The sequence below is a fragment of the Micropterus salmoides genome, unplaced genomic scaffold (assembly GCF_014851395.1).
Source record: "Micropterus salmoides isolate LMB-PRFRI ecotype aquatic unplaced genomic scaffold, ASM1485139v1 Ms_hic_scaffold_19, whole genome shotgun sequence".
In the NCBI taxonomy this organism is placed as follows: Eukaryota; Metazoa; Chordata; class Actinopteri; order Centrarchiformes; family Centrarchidae; genus Micropterus; species Micropterus salmoides.
In genome coordinates, this window is record NW_024041039.1 from 9,187,677 (window position 1) to 9,203,543 (window position 15,867).

The following is a 15,867-nucleotide window of genomic DNA, read 5'->3' on the forward strand; positions in this document are numbered from 1 at the left end:
ATTATCTCATGTTTGAGTGAACAGCTCTGGTTACTACTTTTTGGTGTGTGTGCAAAAAGAACATTAAAACCAAACCTAACTACTTTAATTATGCTGCACCAGCTATTTCTTCCCATCAAAATGTGATGGACATGTGCTTTTTAACGAGCTAAGACTAGATGTTTGAGAGAAGGCTGAGATTGAAATATGGGGGCTAAATTGTTTTTTTGTTGTGCTGTTTTTTGCTTTATTTCCACTCTCTTTGTTTAGAGGCTTATGAAATTGTCACTACATTTTAACTAAGCATGTCATTTCTTTTTTCAGGACAAAATAGGCTACTTAGAAATGCTTTCATTTGGTTTGTGAGGAGTGCTATCCCGGAAATATATTTACACAGTCTCATACTGTACTGGGCTTTGCTTGCATGTCCAAAAGTTTAATGGAGTTTCAACTGACAAGTGAGTGAGTAAATAATTTACATTTTGTGTTGTTCTATTGCTTTAAAGAAATGTTAAACATTTACAGTGTTTCTGCAGGGTTACATTTAATATTTTTAAAGAATTTGTATACCACATATTATGCAATTTAATACCTTTATCACAGTCACAGCCAAAGAAATAAAGTATGGAAAACGGGTAGAGACAGATACATCGATATATAAAAGATTTGGGTTGTATAGGTTCCTGTTCATGTTATAATATTGTTGATTTGTTATTAAAATGTTGGGGCATGAGGAACAGCACTCTTTTACTCTCAACACATGTAGAACCATATCTCAAAACAACACTTATAGCACAAAAACAAGTTTACAAAACATAGTTTATGACAATATGAAAAAACAGACTAACAGAACAGGAGTTATATAACTGAAGGGGCTCTAAAACTGATTATCTAAAATATTTTGCAAGCAGCTACATCCCTTTAACATCACTATAAGAAAGTGGACAGATCTCCCAGATTGATTGTTATGAGCGTGAACAGGCCACTGTATGGAGGAACTTGCTCCTTACAGGTTTAGAGGTTGCACACAGATATCCCCTGCCATTGAGCGTATTGTTCAGGAGGTTTAAGTTGCCGTTATAACAAAGCAGGGGCCTCAGTGTATAGAGAACTGTGGAGGGTCTTGGGGATGCATTACATGGTGAACCTCTGAGAGGGTATGAATACTGCCTTGATCCCAGATCACACTTCCTGTGGGATCATCCCAGCTGACAGCTGCATTACACACCCTTTCTCCTGATGGTGTGTCATTCAATGCCTCACTACAGTGTGTGTGTCACATCATGGCCTGCTCTCGTATCACTTAGAGCTGTGCAGTACAGCCCTCACAGATCGACTGCAGGGATTTCAGCGATAAAGTGTTGCTTTCACAGTCCCCTGGCTGAGCTGGTGTCCTCTCTGGCACCAAGGAAGAAGTCTTTGTTGAGAGAGAGGGTGGGTGGTGTTCTGTAAAGGTGAATTATTACTCTAACTGGTCCTGTTTTTCACTTTTTGTCTTGTAGGCTAATCTAAATGCAAATCTAACAAAGATTCTCCTGTTAGGGTTTTACAAGTAAACGTAAGACTTCTTTTAAAGTCGACAGATAAATCCCAACGAGTGACAAGAGTACCTGCAGAGGGAAACCTACCCTGAACGGCCCCCCGTTTCCATCGTCCAGCTCCAGGATGTAACCATCCACGGCGATGGTGGAGAGCGGTGGCTGTTTCCATGACAACGTGGCACTGTTGTTCTGAGTGCAGCATTCCTCCAGCTGGAGCATGGGAGCAGCTGGGACTGAGGAGGGGAAAAACCAGGCCAGATTACAGCCCACTGAGATATGAAAAGATAACGCAAGCACACACGCACACTCCTCAACTGGATATCACTCTGCAGTGCACGGAGACCTGTCAATGTTTATCATTTATAAATTCATTTATGAATACATGAATTTAGAATGCATTAATCAAAGGCTTCCGAATCATGAATATAAACACACCAAAGTTCCTTGACTTTCTGAGAAATTTGCAGAATATTTTAGCAAACACCTGCAGTCTGTTAGTGACATCATACTGTGTAAAGCAGCTACCAAACCAAACACAAATGTCTATGCACACATCCAGCAAGGTCCCCAACTCAAATTGCTTCTGAATATAATTTCATGATTACTTCAAATAAAAAATCATTTGTGACTTTAAAAGATGAAGAGGTCACGAATAAGCTGTCTCTAAATTGCAACAGCAAACTCAAGGGACTGTTGTCACAGAAAAAGAGGACACTCCCTTGCAAACATTAGTGTCCATAATACATTTAAGAAATTGACTACATAGAAATATCACATTCAAATTAGGTTTCAGCGTTAAAATTTAACAATACCCGAGGTAAAAAGAGTGCAAAACATTAACAATAAACCAGCGATTCAGTAGTACAAACACTGCTAGTATATTATTTTCACAACAGAGGTCAGCCCTTTCACAGGCTGGTAGGGATTTAATGTCTTGTTCAGTAGAGAAGATTTTCGCTCTCAAGAGGGCTTGAACTTGCCTCTTTGAGTTTAAAAAAAGTCTCCATCTGAGCTATGCCTGCTCTCATCTAGCAGCTCCTCCTCAAAATCCCTCAGGTGTCTATATCTGTTACCTCCTTCTCTTTTTACCTTTCATTTGGACAAAGTCCAGCTGGTGGATCGTCTGCAGGAGGGGTCCACTGTCCAGAGTGAGGTCAAAGTCGCTTGTCATTCTGGGGGTGAGGGTTCCCTTCCCCCACTGGCCCTCTGTCATGTGAACCCTCCGGATCAAAGCATCTGAGATCTAAGATCAACATTGGACAAATTAATTCACAATTAAAACTGTTACTCATTGAAACAAACACAGTTCTGGGAACCAGAAAATCACATGGTGTCGCAGATGTATCTGTATTTATCTAATGTTTATGTCATCCTCTACTTAAACACATACATTTTGTATTTTAATTAAATTATTGGGCATATGGAGACCATTTTATATTAGCACACTTCAAGTTAATAAACTAAAAATTACAAATCCCACATTTGCTTTACAATTTGTACAATATATAACACCCTCTACCCTGAGAGCCTCAGCTCAGATCATGGAAAAGTCAATTTTATCTAAAATGTATTCGGTCTGAGTCATATCTGCAGTTTGTAATCTACCTGTTTATGAGGAATTTCTCTTTTTTAAATATACCATTTTTCCCACAGAAAAATGTCACCAAACTTACTGCAACAAACCACAAAACGTGTGAAAATGTCAGCTTTAAAAATACAAAATTCAAAAATAGATCAACGTAAAATAAAATAATAAAATAATAGTATGTTACAGCTTCAATTTCTGGCCATTCTCTGGGACAATGGTTTCCAACCTGGGGGTCAGCAGCCCCAGAAGTGGATAGAAGATAAATCTGAGGGGTCACAATATGATAAACAGGAGGCGAAAGCAAGAAGAAACTGTTTCTGCTGTATAAGTCAGGTCAATGCAAGGCAAATTTATTTGCATAACACTTTTCAACAAGACACTATAAGAGTGTTTTACAAAGGCAATAAGAAAAGAAACACAAGACAATATAAAAGGACACACATAAATAGGATTTAAAATGGTTGAAACGAGATAATAAAGAATAAAACAGATTAGGCAGCAGAATAAAAATGGCAGTGCAGCTGCAGTAGAGTGCAATATGTGAATAAACACTTTAACTTAATAAAAGGCAGTAGCACACAGAAAAGTCTGATTTAAAAGAACTGACAGTTTTCTGGGAGTTTGTTCCAGGTATGTGGTGAATAAAAACTGAATGGTTCTCCGTCCTGTTATTTTTGACTGGGGACAGCAGACCTGCCTCAGACTATCTGAAAGATCTGGATGGTTCATGACATAAGAGCATAACAGAAATATTTTGGCCATAAACCATTCAGTGCTTTATAAACCAACAGTACAGTTGTGAGGCCAATTCTTTGACAAACAAGAAGCCAGTATAAAGATCTGAGAACTAGACTTTAAGGTAGTGGTAAGCTGATTTTGTGTGCTAAAATGTAGGTCTTGATTTCTGGCTTGGCTTGTGGTCATTAACGTTAGCAAATGACTGAGCACTGACTTTTAATCATTCTTCTTTGGGTCCAAAAACAATCATTTCTGTTTTGTCTTTGTTTAATTGAAGGAAATGTTGCCACAGCAAATCAGGGATTTGTTCAACGTACCAACTGACCATATAGTCACCTTGTGACATAATTATATACAAAAAGACATTTTACTGTTTTCTATAATCTGAGCTAGTGGGAGCAAGTAGATGCTTAACAGAAGAGAAGAGAAAATTTTCTCTTCTTTTCTCATATCTCTTCTTGTGAATTTGGAATGATTTCACTTCTTAAGAATAATTCAAGGAAGGAAAATCACTCTCTGGCAATGAATTAGCACGGCTTTGTTTTAAGGGGTCTGAGCTAAAAAGGTTGGGAACTGGGGCTATGGGAAACATTTTGCGTTCTTCTCCACTTTTGTCCTCCACAACTGTAACTTGAAATGAAACAAGAAAAAGCAGGAGCTGTAGCCCCTAGCAGAAAAAGAGCCTTGTTGTGCACCTTACCTGCAGGAAACCACTGGGGTCATTCTCCTTGATGACCTCCAGACAGTACTCCATCAGCCCTGTAGTCTGACGCAGCTTCACCGTACAGTGGGAGATCTGATCCCGAACCACCTGGGGAAAAAAGGGGAAAAAAAGAGGTCTAGTGAAACAGTAAAAAGGGAGAGGAAAGAAGAAATGTCAACGAGGGAATCAAGTTTGCAAGTATAATACACTTACAACAACAACAACAACAACAAGCTTAGGGAAGATAATCATATGTTAATCATTACCCTTTTCCTGTAATCACTCTGGAGTAGAACATGAATACGATGCACAAATATGGTTTAATAAAGTGTGCGAGTGCTGTTAAGTATAAATAGGGCATGAATAGAAGACGAAGGGCAAAAAGAAAGACTGGAGATGCAGAGAAATTAAAGGGGAGTTAATTAGCAGAAGGTGGCAGAAAAGTGGGACTAAGGAGAGTAGAGGAGAGAAAGAAAGGCAAAGAGAGGAAAGATGGATGCAGGAGCTAAAGACAACAAAAACTGGTGACACTGAAACAGCGTAAAAGGACACATAAAGAAAGGTGGATGGAAGGAGGAGGCTGGTGATCACAAATTAAACAAGGCTGTTAATGGATGAAGAGAAGCTGAATGAGACGACCAGGAGGAATACCAATAATGAGATTAGCAGCGAGGATTGTTGAAGTGATTGACTGAGTAATGTTTTCCTCTTGCACGCAGATTGAGGGAAGGCAGAGGAGGCTGAAGAGACAAATGATCCTGTTATTGACGTTAATTGAAGGAGAGTGACATTTTGTTTTCACGCGCCAGGCCGTGTGAACAGTCGTCAGCATCACTGGTTACATCAGAGACGAGACGGATCCAAAATATCTCGTCTTCCCGAGCATTTCACTCAAAAATGTACATGTATGCTTTGAAATTTTCTGTACGCAATTATTGATTTATGCCTGAGAAAGAAAATACAAATGTGATTTTTATTGCTGCTCCCCATATTCATAATTTATCTTCCCACAACATGATCTGAACGCAAGAGAACAGGGAAGAAACCCTCCTTATCACACATACAACACAATTTTTGATTGCTTTGATCTGATATTTGATAGATGCGACATTGGAGATTCCCTCTCTACTGACTCCACTCATGTCCACAGACCCTCCTTGCTACAGTGTGAAATAAATGGAGGTTCTGGACCAAGTGTTGCTAGGTAACAAAAACTTCACTGTTGCTATCTGAAAGGCTCCAAGGCTGAATGGAGAGGAGAATCCTTTCTGCAGTAACACGACAGTATACACGAAGATGTGTGTGTTTGGTAGATCAATTCTGCCAAATAATTTTAGTATAATCATTATAATAATTATTTCTTATTGCATACTTGTGACAATTGCCTTTTTCGTGGCTGTTTAGCTATGACAAAGTCTAAGGCCACTAATTTGCAAGTAGTCTAATCTTAGCCTGACTCGTGTCCACTTTATTTGAAAACCACTCAAAACCAGTTTGCAAAACAAAAACTTGTTACAATCCATCCTCCTTGCTGATCTCTTTACCTCCCGCCACCTGATCCTTATTAGTACTGCCCACTGCGCAGCAAAACTACACCCAATCAACAGTTACAAAAAACACGATGTCAAACACAGAATGAACTTCTGCATGAACCATGAATATATAGTATGTGATTATTAACAACAATTCATCAAATAACAATAGGTGCCAAAATGGCTCCTACATGCCAGTTGAAGAATGGGATGCCATCCCACAGCAGTGTGTGAGACCAGGCTGGTGACCAGCATGAGTAGGAGTTGCCAGGCTGTTGTGGCTGTGTATGGTTCTTCTACCTGCTACTAACGCTCCTGTTTGTTAAATGAATAAATTGTTAAATTGCCAATATGTCTTGTTTCTTCAGACATTAATAATCCAATCCTCCAAAAAACACCAAACAAGAGTGAGCAGCAAAAAAACGCTGTTTAGCATTGTCAGATTTTTCATGGGCGCAACCCACATACTCAGCTCTGCTGCTCATCCCACAAATGCATGTTCCTTACAAATGTGGTACCATTTAAAAGGGACATAAACCGTATAAGCTTTCTAATGGTATAAGATTTATTGCCAAGAAGCATTGTGACAACAAATAAATAATCTACCAAACACAAATTTTTTTGCGTAGTTTAATTATAATAGCTTATTAGATTATTTGGTCTTTCTCAGATGTAATCAGCCTGGGGAATAAATATACACATATTATTTACAATGATCATGAACGAAACCATTAAAGAAACAGACTGTAGTATTATTGACACATGCACATAAGTAAGCTTTAACAAAGCCCCCTTTTTAAGGCTATAATCAGAGCATAGAAGAAGATTTCAGGAATGTCCTCTGAATAGCATCAAGTATGTAAAGGCAATTTGGATAAAATGTGTTATTTATATTACAGTAGCAATTTGATATATTAGGGCTGGTCGATATGGCCAAAACTGCTATCCCAATAAATTATTTCATATTATTTGATATAGATAATTATCACAATAAATATCAAATCATTACTTCTTTCAAGTTTAAAGGCTGATTTTTGCTCCTGAGTGAAAGTTGAAGAAACCAGTTCACTGTGGTTTTAAACTATTCTTTATGGCCAGAACATGACAAACACTTGATGCCAAACAAATTTTAACAAATCTGAGGCAGAATATTTATGATAAATAAATATGCATATATAGAAATATGCATTAGTAAAATTAAGTAAAATCTTTTTTCAGTCCCTTTTCCTGAACAAAATAAATATTTTATTAGAAAAATTAAGTGCTAATTCATGCATAATTTAAATTAATTAAATCAAACATTTATTAAACATTTGTTAATTATCAAGATAATCATCGTTACTGTTTTATTGCCCAGTCCTATAATATATGATTTTTTTCTGGAAATTCTGTTGGAAAACTGTCTGTTGCTGAGCTTTATTATTATTATTAATATATTATTTGACACAAAAGTCCCAATAATCTAATAATTAAAGCAGTCCTGCATTACTGGACTAACCAACCACAAAAATTTAAAGGCATAGCTATCTCAGCCAGCAGAATTTATTTCCACTGGTTGATAAATCTCCATTGTCTCATGCTATGTATCATCATATCATCCTTCCCTTAAATCAAGCGTGGAAATATTCCATTGATTGTAGTGAAAACTGCAGAATCATCTTCGGGCTGCCAGTGTCACTAGCACAGCACAATCAATGTTTTAATCACTTCACATCCAGTTTCCTGTCAATTCAAATGATCTTGCCGGCTTAATGACAGAGGGATTGAAAAGAATAATTACTGTGTTATAATAATCACTTTGTTTTATCAGTTTATTTAGACAATCTACATGTTAAGGGCGCCACTCATGTTTGGTGTGCTTTATTCAAACCTTACAGAACCGAAAAATTCTGTTCCCAGTTCAGTTTGTTTGGGCAGCTGGAAACAATTTTAACTGGCCTCAGGTGCCTTAAAACAAACTGCACAAATGCACTTTGTGGATTTTAGTTTTTAACCCCTAAAGACCCCTCGTCTCCTCTTCCTCAGCTGTATACTCGTGCTCTTATCTGCTACAAACTTGTGGAAACTTGTCCTTTGTCCTGTGGTTCTGCATCCCTCTGCGATAAAAGGTCGCAAAACTTACTGAATAATTGCTAAGGTTTGGTCCATTTGAACTAAGACAGTGTTAACTTAAAGGAACCAAATATAAAAATGCAACCTGGCCTCTGAGTTTCAGACTAAATCAAATAAATTGTAGGTAAGAGTATTAAATATTAACTGCAAACAGAATAAGTAAATAAATAAAGAGACGCAGCTAATCATATTCTCATTATTCCCCCTTTTAGTACTGTAATCAATCAGCCAGGAGAATGACCATGTTTAACCTCTCTTCCCATACAGTGAGAGGAAATCTCATTCCAGCTCTGATGATTCAGTCTATATTTCTCTGGCTGAGGGCCAATCCCTTCCTGCTGTGTCAAGCCTGGAACATCCACACCCCTGCAGTGGCCTGGCAGGGCTCCAGGAAGAGTTCCTCACTGCTGTCGCTGCCTCTTCAACAATCAGACTTGCTGTCCCTCCTTCTTACACAGCTAGAATTGCAATGTCTTAATTCACAGAGTACAATACATATGGAGGAATTTTACTTGAGGGTGCAGAGATATGCCGGCTACTTTTATCATATCTTGTCCTTTTCCCTGGCGTCCTTCGTTTCCTTCTTCTCTCACTGCTGCTGGCTGAACAGCTTCTCTCAGCATTCCAGTCATCTTTCCTGAAATCTGCTCTAAATCAGCTTTGGAATAACATAGCCTATAAAGGCTGCCACCGGCAATACTGCTCTGCCAGCTGATCAGCGGATAATCGGTGTGGGGATCCATTCATCTGAATTTAACACAGAATGAAGGGACAGCAACAGCTTGAGGTGGGGCGGTAGCGGAGGGAATTTAGCATCTTGAAGATACTAGTGAAAGAAATGCATTAAGAGAGAGAGAGAGATAGAAAGAGAGAAAAAGGGTGAGCGACAAAGTGCAGGACAGAGTGGTAGAGGGCAGAGCTGGCTGTGTAAGTGGGCCACAGTTTCTGCAGCAGCAGAAATGGGGGACTAACTCTCGCCCTGTGTCCTCTCAGACATATGTGGCTGTCATGGTGATTAAGCACATCATCATACAGAGTCACAGCAGCTTAACAGCGTGGCAAAAACAATCCCAAACAAGGAGAGGGCATAATGAATACAAACTGATGCTGAGAGCGCTGAAACATACTGTAATATGTCTTTTTGAAATTATCATTCATGTTTGAAACAGCAGGTTTCCATTACATTTCTTCATTCCAAAACATGTTACTACTTTTGTTTTAATGAGATTTTTATATACAAATGCAATCTGCAATAACAGATTTCTTAACATTTAACTTGACAAACTTATTTGCAAAACAGTGGCTTATTTATGCATCTAGCAGATACGGAGCAACATTAGCTTTCATATGTTATTGCATTTCTGGCCAAGTCTAATATTCACTCTCCTTAATATCTGTCTCTTTAGCTACAAAATGCTCCACTTTGTTCACCAGCTAGTCACTAATTGTGGCTATCAAACGTTAGGTGCTGAGCAGGTAGTGGACAGAAGTTTTTTAGAGCTTTTTCACTGAAAACAGCTGCCTCCTATGGCCAAAAAAAGTTGTGGGTCATAAAAAACAAAAGAATGAGGTCAAACTTGTTATAAAGCCGTAGAGCTGATTTGAGTGATAAATCTTTGGTGGGTTTGTCACATTTGATCCACTGTTATTATAAAAATATTGATTGTAGCAGCTTTCAAGAGATTTAAACAGCACTGACTACAAACCAAGGCAGGATATTAAATAAAGAGCCACAATTATCCAGTATCTCATCAGCTGTACATATTATACTGCGAGCGAGTCTGCAGGTCCTGCTGCCTCTATGTGAAATAAATTTCCTTCTTCTATCTGTTTCTGTTGTAATTATTAGGCCACTGCGACACTTTTGGCCTTGTAAGATACTGTAGATGCTGCCTCTTAACCTGTGCCTTTACAGCAGCACATAGTAAACAGGGATCCAGTCAATCTATAACAGTGTGACATTATGGACGTGCATAAAGACGATATATTGATACTGAGAGGGCTAGATAGGGAAAGGAAAGTGAAAGATTGGAGTAAAGGAGGAAGAGGATTATGAAAAGGGAATTGGACTGAGGCAGAAGAGGAGAGGAAGAAAGGAGGTTAAGGAATGGAGGGACAGTAAGAGAGGAGAGGAGCAAGACAAAATACAAGAGGGGCTGTGATGGGAATCAAACTGTTACAATAAGGGACTGAAATCACTTTCTGCTTTGTGCTATATGTTACATGCTGTAGTGATGGTCAGATAAAGTGACAAGTGCCACTTCCACATACACTCAGCTGTCAGCGAGGATCAGGGCGTTTCCTGCTTGGCATTAATGTGTCTCCAACTCAGATGGATGCAGAGAAAATGCAACAGTAAGTTTTACTTCCTTGATGCAAACATAACAAGAAAGTCAATGCTAAAAAGGAGCAGGGGTAAAACGACAGCCATTGGGCTGCATCTAAGGACAATTTTCATTGTTGACTCATCCGTGAGGTCTTTTTTAAAGTAATTGTTTTATTTTCTGACCAAAAGTCTAAGACACAAATAAATTTAATTTACAATGATACAAAACAAAGAAAAACAGCAAATTCCCACATTTTAGCCAAAACTTTTTTTTTTAGCTCAATAAATTATTAAAATGATTAGAGTTTAAACAATTAGTCAATTAAGCAATTAGGTAATATACAGAAAAATTATCGGCAACTATTTTCAGTCAAGTAAAAATTCCCTAAAATCCCTAATCATAGCTTCTCAATTGGAGTCCAGGAAACTGAAATGGAAATTATTTACTATTTTCTGACATTTTTAGATAAATGATTAATTTATTAATCAAGACAGTAATTGGCAGATTCATTGGTGACGAAAATATTAAAATTGTTGAGTCTTCTCCTGACAGAACAGTGAATTATTCAAACAAGCATTTTACAAAGAAAGCACAAAAGTACTGATGAATAATGCCCTGATACTGAATTCAGCAACAGTCTTAATATTTCATGTTGATCCTCTCAGCGTCAATAGGAGCTGTCGTTCACAGTGAGAAAATAAATAACTTGATATTTGCCTCCAGTGTTCTTTATATTTCCTGAGTTCATCTCTGAGCTACTGTACAGTCCAAACTGTTCCTTGTGTTTGAGTATTTGAAAGTAGAGGACCCTGGGGAGCAGGAATCCCTGGAGCAACACACTTATTCAGATGACGACAAGTCAACAGGGAGGACAGCAAATCACTGTAGTGGAAATAAAAATAGCCTCAGTGCAGCTGTACTCATTAAACAACCCTGGTTGGGTGTCCGGAGGACAAAACATCCAGTGGCAAAGTTTGGAGTGAGCATTTCTGATTCATTTTGTGCTTCTCTAATCAGCCCTCAGAAGAATCCCTCGTCAGTTCACTGCTGACTCTGTGAGCTCAGATCTCCCAGATGAAATTCAGTGAGAGGAACTGATAGCAGAGGCAGTGTGCCTCGGTTTGTACATATTTAATTAATTTTCCAAATTAAAGCACTATGCTGGTGCTTACCGTGGCATAAAGACTAGTGAAACAGCGATCCTGGCTCTGTCCAAAGTTTGAAAAACACCTACCAGCATCTCCAAAGCTAACTAATTAACTAATTATCTTGTTTGTGTAATCCAAAAACTGAGAGGAGTCTTATTATCACAGTGAGGTTGCCAGCCAACCAAGAGAAACTCCAGGAAGTCACTCTGTCTGGCCAAGGAATTATCCGGCACATCTCCCCTTAGACTAGTTATTGTCCTCTGCTCCCAATCTTGATGCTAAGCTTAGCTAACTGTCTCCTGGCTGTAGCTTCATATGAACAGACATCAGAGTGGTCTCTGATATTCTGACCTAATGCTTGGTAAGAAACCTACTCAAAACTATTCCCGTAAAGACTCTTATTGTTAGTGTATTGTTGTAAGTGCTGTGGAAAGCTCAGATATCTGAGACTTCTGTGTCTGCTGCCAAATGGCAACTTTATGATGCAAGTCACATTTTCCTTTTATAACATTCATGTTTACTAAGTGTTATAATTATGTTCTTGATTTTCTGACTAAATCCAAATCTGTTCTGTTCCCAAAAGTCAGATGTAAGCTTCCAACACTTTCGCTCCTGAATACACAGTCCCAAATCTTTCAGAGCAACTGTTAACAAAAACAGAAGAATGTGGAAACTTCACCGTGATGGATTAATAATTAAACAACTTTTATATCTTTGTAAGTTACATATCCTACTGACATAAAGTCAGAAAAATGGCTGCCCGAAAGGAAGAAAATCTGTCTGTCTGGAAAATTTCTACCAGTATAAGATAAAGTATGAAATTTTCAGTCAGTAGGGCTGTAGTAGCTACAAGTGAGGACAGTGAGGTCATGTCTTCGGTTTTATGTCTTTATATTTGACTGTTAGACACATAGCATTACACATAGCAAGGTTTAAAGGCTAATACAGATATTTTTTAAGACTAAAAACATTTCTATTTGATTGTTTTCTACAAAAAGTTAAGATTGTTTTCTACTATAAAGTTAAGTTAAAATATGAAAAGAGATTTGCATCTGGCTTCCCCGAATTATATTTTGTTATAATGTGGATTAGACTTTAAACCAGCATTTGGGAAGATAAAACTTAAATAAAAACTAAATGAACATAACCACTCAATGTGACACACTCCCTTCTGCCTCTGCTGTCTCTTGAAACAAACACATTGGTCAGTCTTCCTGATTTGCAGAACTTGACTCATGCATATAAGGACTACTTCTCACCTCCGGGGCTTCAAACAACAAACTCAACATGTCCCAGTCACCATGGCGACTGGGCTTTGGCATCAGCATGATTGACCAAAGTAGAGCAGCAGGTAGCTCCGTGGGAGATACCAAGTCAGCTGGTCCATCCTCTGTTTAAATAGACATGAACAGATTTTATGTTTTCTACGCTCTCTATGGTTTCTTTCATGCGACTGAATCTGCAGAGTTAATCAGGGCACTTCATTAGTTTCTTAATTGGACACGTATAAAATGCATAGCTGGCATTTTGTTTTATGCAACAATGCAATTTTTCATCTGAAAATAAATCCTATCTGAGATGCTACTTCTGGGAAATACACAAATTACTACGTTACCATCAGGAGTGCACTGAGATAGAAATTTGTCTCATTCAATTACGGCTACAGGATGACTTCCGCCACTGAGCCACATGCTAATGAAGCAGAAAGCATCCCATTGACTGCTAATGTCAGAGGGGCTACAATTACTGGAGGTGCACTCCGGTGAACAAGCGATGCCTCCCCCCCTTTTTGATGTCTACCTAAAGTTGGGTACTCTGCCCTCCAGGAGCAAATGAGAAACACAAGAAAACTCTGTGGGAAACTCCTATAGAAGCAGAGTAAGCAAGCAGCACTGATACACATGAGAGACCGACACTGAAAACACAAAAAAAAGAGTATCAGCTCTGTTGTGGAGAAATGTGTCTTTCTGGCATTAGGATTCAGTGAACAACACATGGAGGCACTGAGCGATCAGATCTGCACTGAGGCACATTAAAATTCCTCCATCTTGAAGGTGTGAATGCATCCGATGCTTCTCTGCCCCTCGATAAACATCCATTCATCACTTAACGGCCATCAATCATAAACAAAACGGATTTTGCATTTTAATCGTGCACAAGGGCACCCAAAGCTAGGCCCTGCAGCTCTGCGACGCTGCAGTTTCAGAACATGCAGTGCCAGTCCAACCTGTGCCACCTATGGGCTTTAAAAGTTGTGGACAGTGTAAACAGTGGCAGTTTGGGGCTGCAGCTGTAAACTTGTCACAGTGAGTTCCATCTTCAAGCAACAAAAATAAGTAATAGCTGCTGTAAATTTGACATTTGTGACACTGCAGGTAATGAATGTAACAACTACAGTTTGTTCAGCTGCTGTGAGAGTTTTGTTGAGCATATTTCCAGCTAAATTCTGGGAAAGGTACACACTGTTCAGAGTATGTCCTTGGTCCTCCAGGGCTGTCCTGGTTACTTTGCAGAAGGAGGGATTAAAAAAATATATTAGTATGGTTAGATTCATCTCCGTCTTTGGCATTAAACTTGGATTTAAATCTTAGAAGTTTCACAAGCTGTTTTAACACTTTTAAAAGCTACAAGCAAATGCGATTTGACAGATGTCTCATGACTGTTGATAGTCTGTTTTTCTTGACTTGTAACCAATCAGATGGGCAGGACATTGAGCAAGACTCCAGAGTGGGGATTATCTACAGAGAGACAGAGGCAGCTTCAGAGACAAAGTAGCATATTTTAAAATAAATTTAACCCTGACAAAACTACGGATCGATCCAAACCATGAGTTTTGTGATCCGTTGCATCACTAGTGACGTAGCATTGATCACTCTGAGGGGGGGGATAATTTTTAAAATTATTCAGCAGAGGCAGCGATATACAAACCAGAAAGGGGGAAATCCCACGAATCCCCCCCTTCAAATCACACCCTGGCTACAAGTACTTTATTTATTAGTTACGAGAAACTATTCCATTAGTTACCAGTAACAATTGATTATGATATCTGAACTGCAGAGCCCCATAGATTTCAATGGAAAAAATATGCAACTTATGGAATAATTATTAGTAACTAAAAATGAAGAACTAGTATCTAATCAATTGTTACTACCAAAACGGGAATAGTCACTAGTAAAGTTTTAAGAGATAAATGTTAAAACGGCTTGAAATAAGGAAGTGCAAAAATATTTGCAAATCAAAGAGTTAGTTATGGACAAGGCATTCAGTTAACACTTCGCCACAATTTTCTGATGGTCCAATGCCAGAAAAAGCTTATAATAGACAGACAATAGTCAGGAAATACAATTTTTTGCTTTATTTCCGAGTGTTAGATGAGAAGATTGACACCATTCCCATATTTGTACGCCAACTGCAGCTGGTTAGCTTATCTTGGCATGATGACTAGAAATGTGGATAATCAGCTGGCATGGCTCCGTTAAAAGTAAATTTGCCCACCAGCACCTCTAAGTCCCACTAATTAACACATTATACACGTTTGTTTAATTAGTACAAAAAGGGTTATCTGCCCCTGTGTCTTGGTCAGGAGCAGTGACTTCCTGGAGTCTCTGGTTGACTGGTAATGTCACAAACATCTTAGACTCCAGCAGGATGTGAGCTTTGCAATTGCAAAACCCTTAAAAGACATAATGCAAACCTCAAAAACACAAAGAAAAAGCAGCTATTCAAATTTATTTGAAATACTAACTGCCTTCAGGTGCCGCAGTGGTTCTCAAACCTTTTCACATTAAGGACCCCTTGCTTTTAGATGTTTTATTACAGAAAATGTATGAAACCCATGGCCAAAATAGTCATACATTTTGTTAGTGTATTACTTATGTAAGGAATTGTAGTGAAAATACTCCCAATAACTCCCTCAAGGACTTTTAGAGTCACTGCTATAGAAAACTACGTATAGAACAGCCAATGACCGAACAGCTCCTCCTTGGTAGAGAATAATATTTTATTTTAGACTTTATTTTATTTAGTTTTTCCATTTGTGAGTGATTTATGAGGCACCATCCCTGAAATGCTTCACAACTAAATATTTCATATATGGAGAGAGGAAAGGAAAACGTGTGTGTGTATATGTATGTTAATGTGTGAGAGTATGAGCATGCTCGCAAGCTGTGTTTCTCAAACCACCTACACATGTGAGACCA

The 15,867-nt window shown here is 38.5% G+C and overlaps 1 protein-coding gene across 2 annotated transcripts in view; it reads right to left on the reverse strand.

Moving 5' to 3' along the window:
• The window catches only part of trim9 (tripartite motif containing 9), a 45,711-nt gene that overhangs the window by 11,119 nt on the left and 18,725 nt on the right, over positions 1 to 15,867 (reverse strand). For both annotated transcript variants that reach the window (XM_038728756.1, XM_038728758.1), the window contains exons 4-6: positions 4,547 to 4,657; positions 2,610 to 2,763; positions 1,608 to 1,753 (exon numbers count right to left, since the gene is read on the reverse strand). In XM_038728756.1, the coding sequence (XP_038584684.1) occupies positions 1,608 to 1,753; positions 2,610 to 2,763; positions 4,547 to 4,657 (411 nt within the window). The remainder of the gene's footprint in view (positions 1 to 1,607; positions 1,754 to 2,609; positions 2,764 to 4,546; positions 4,658 to 15,867) is intronic.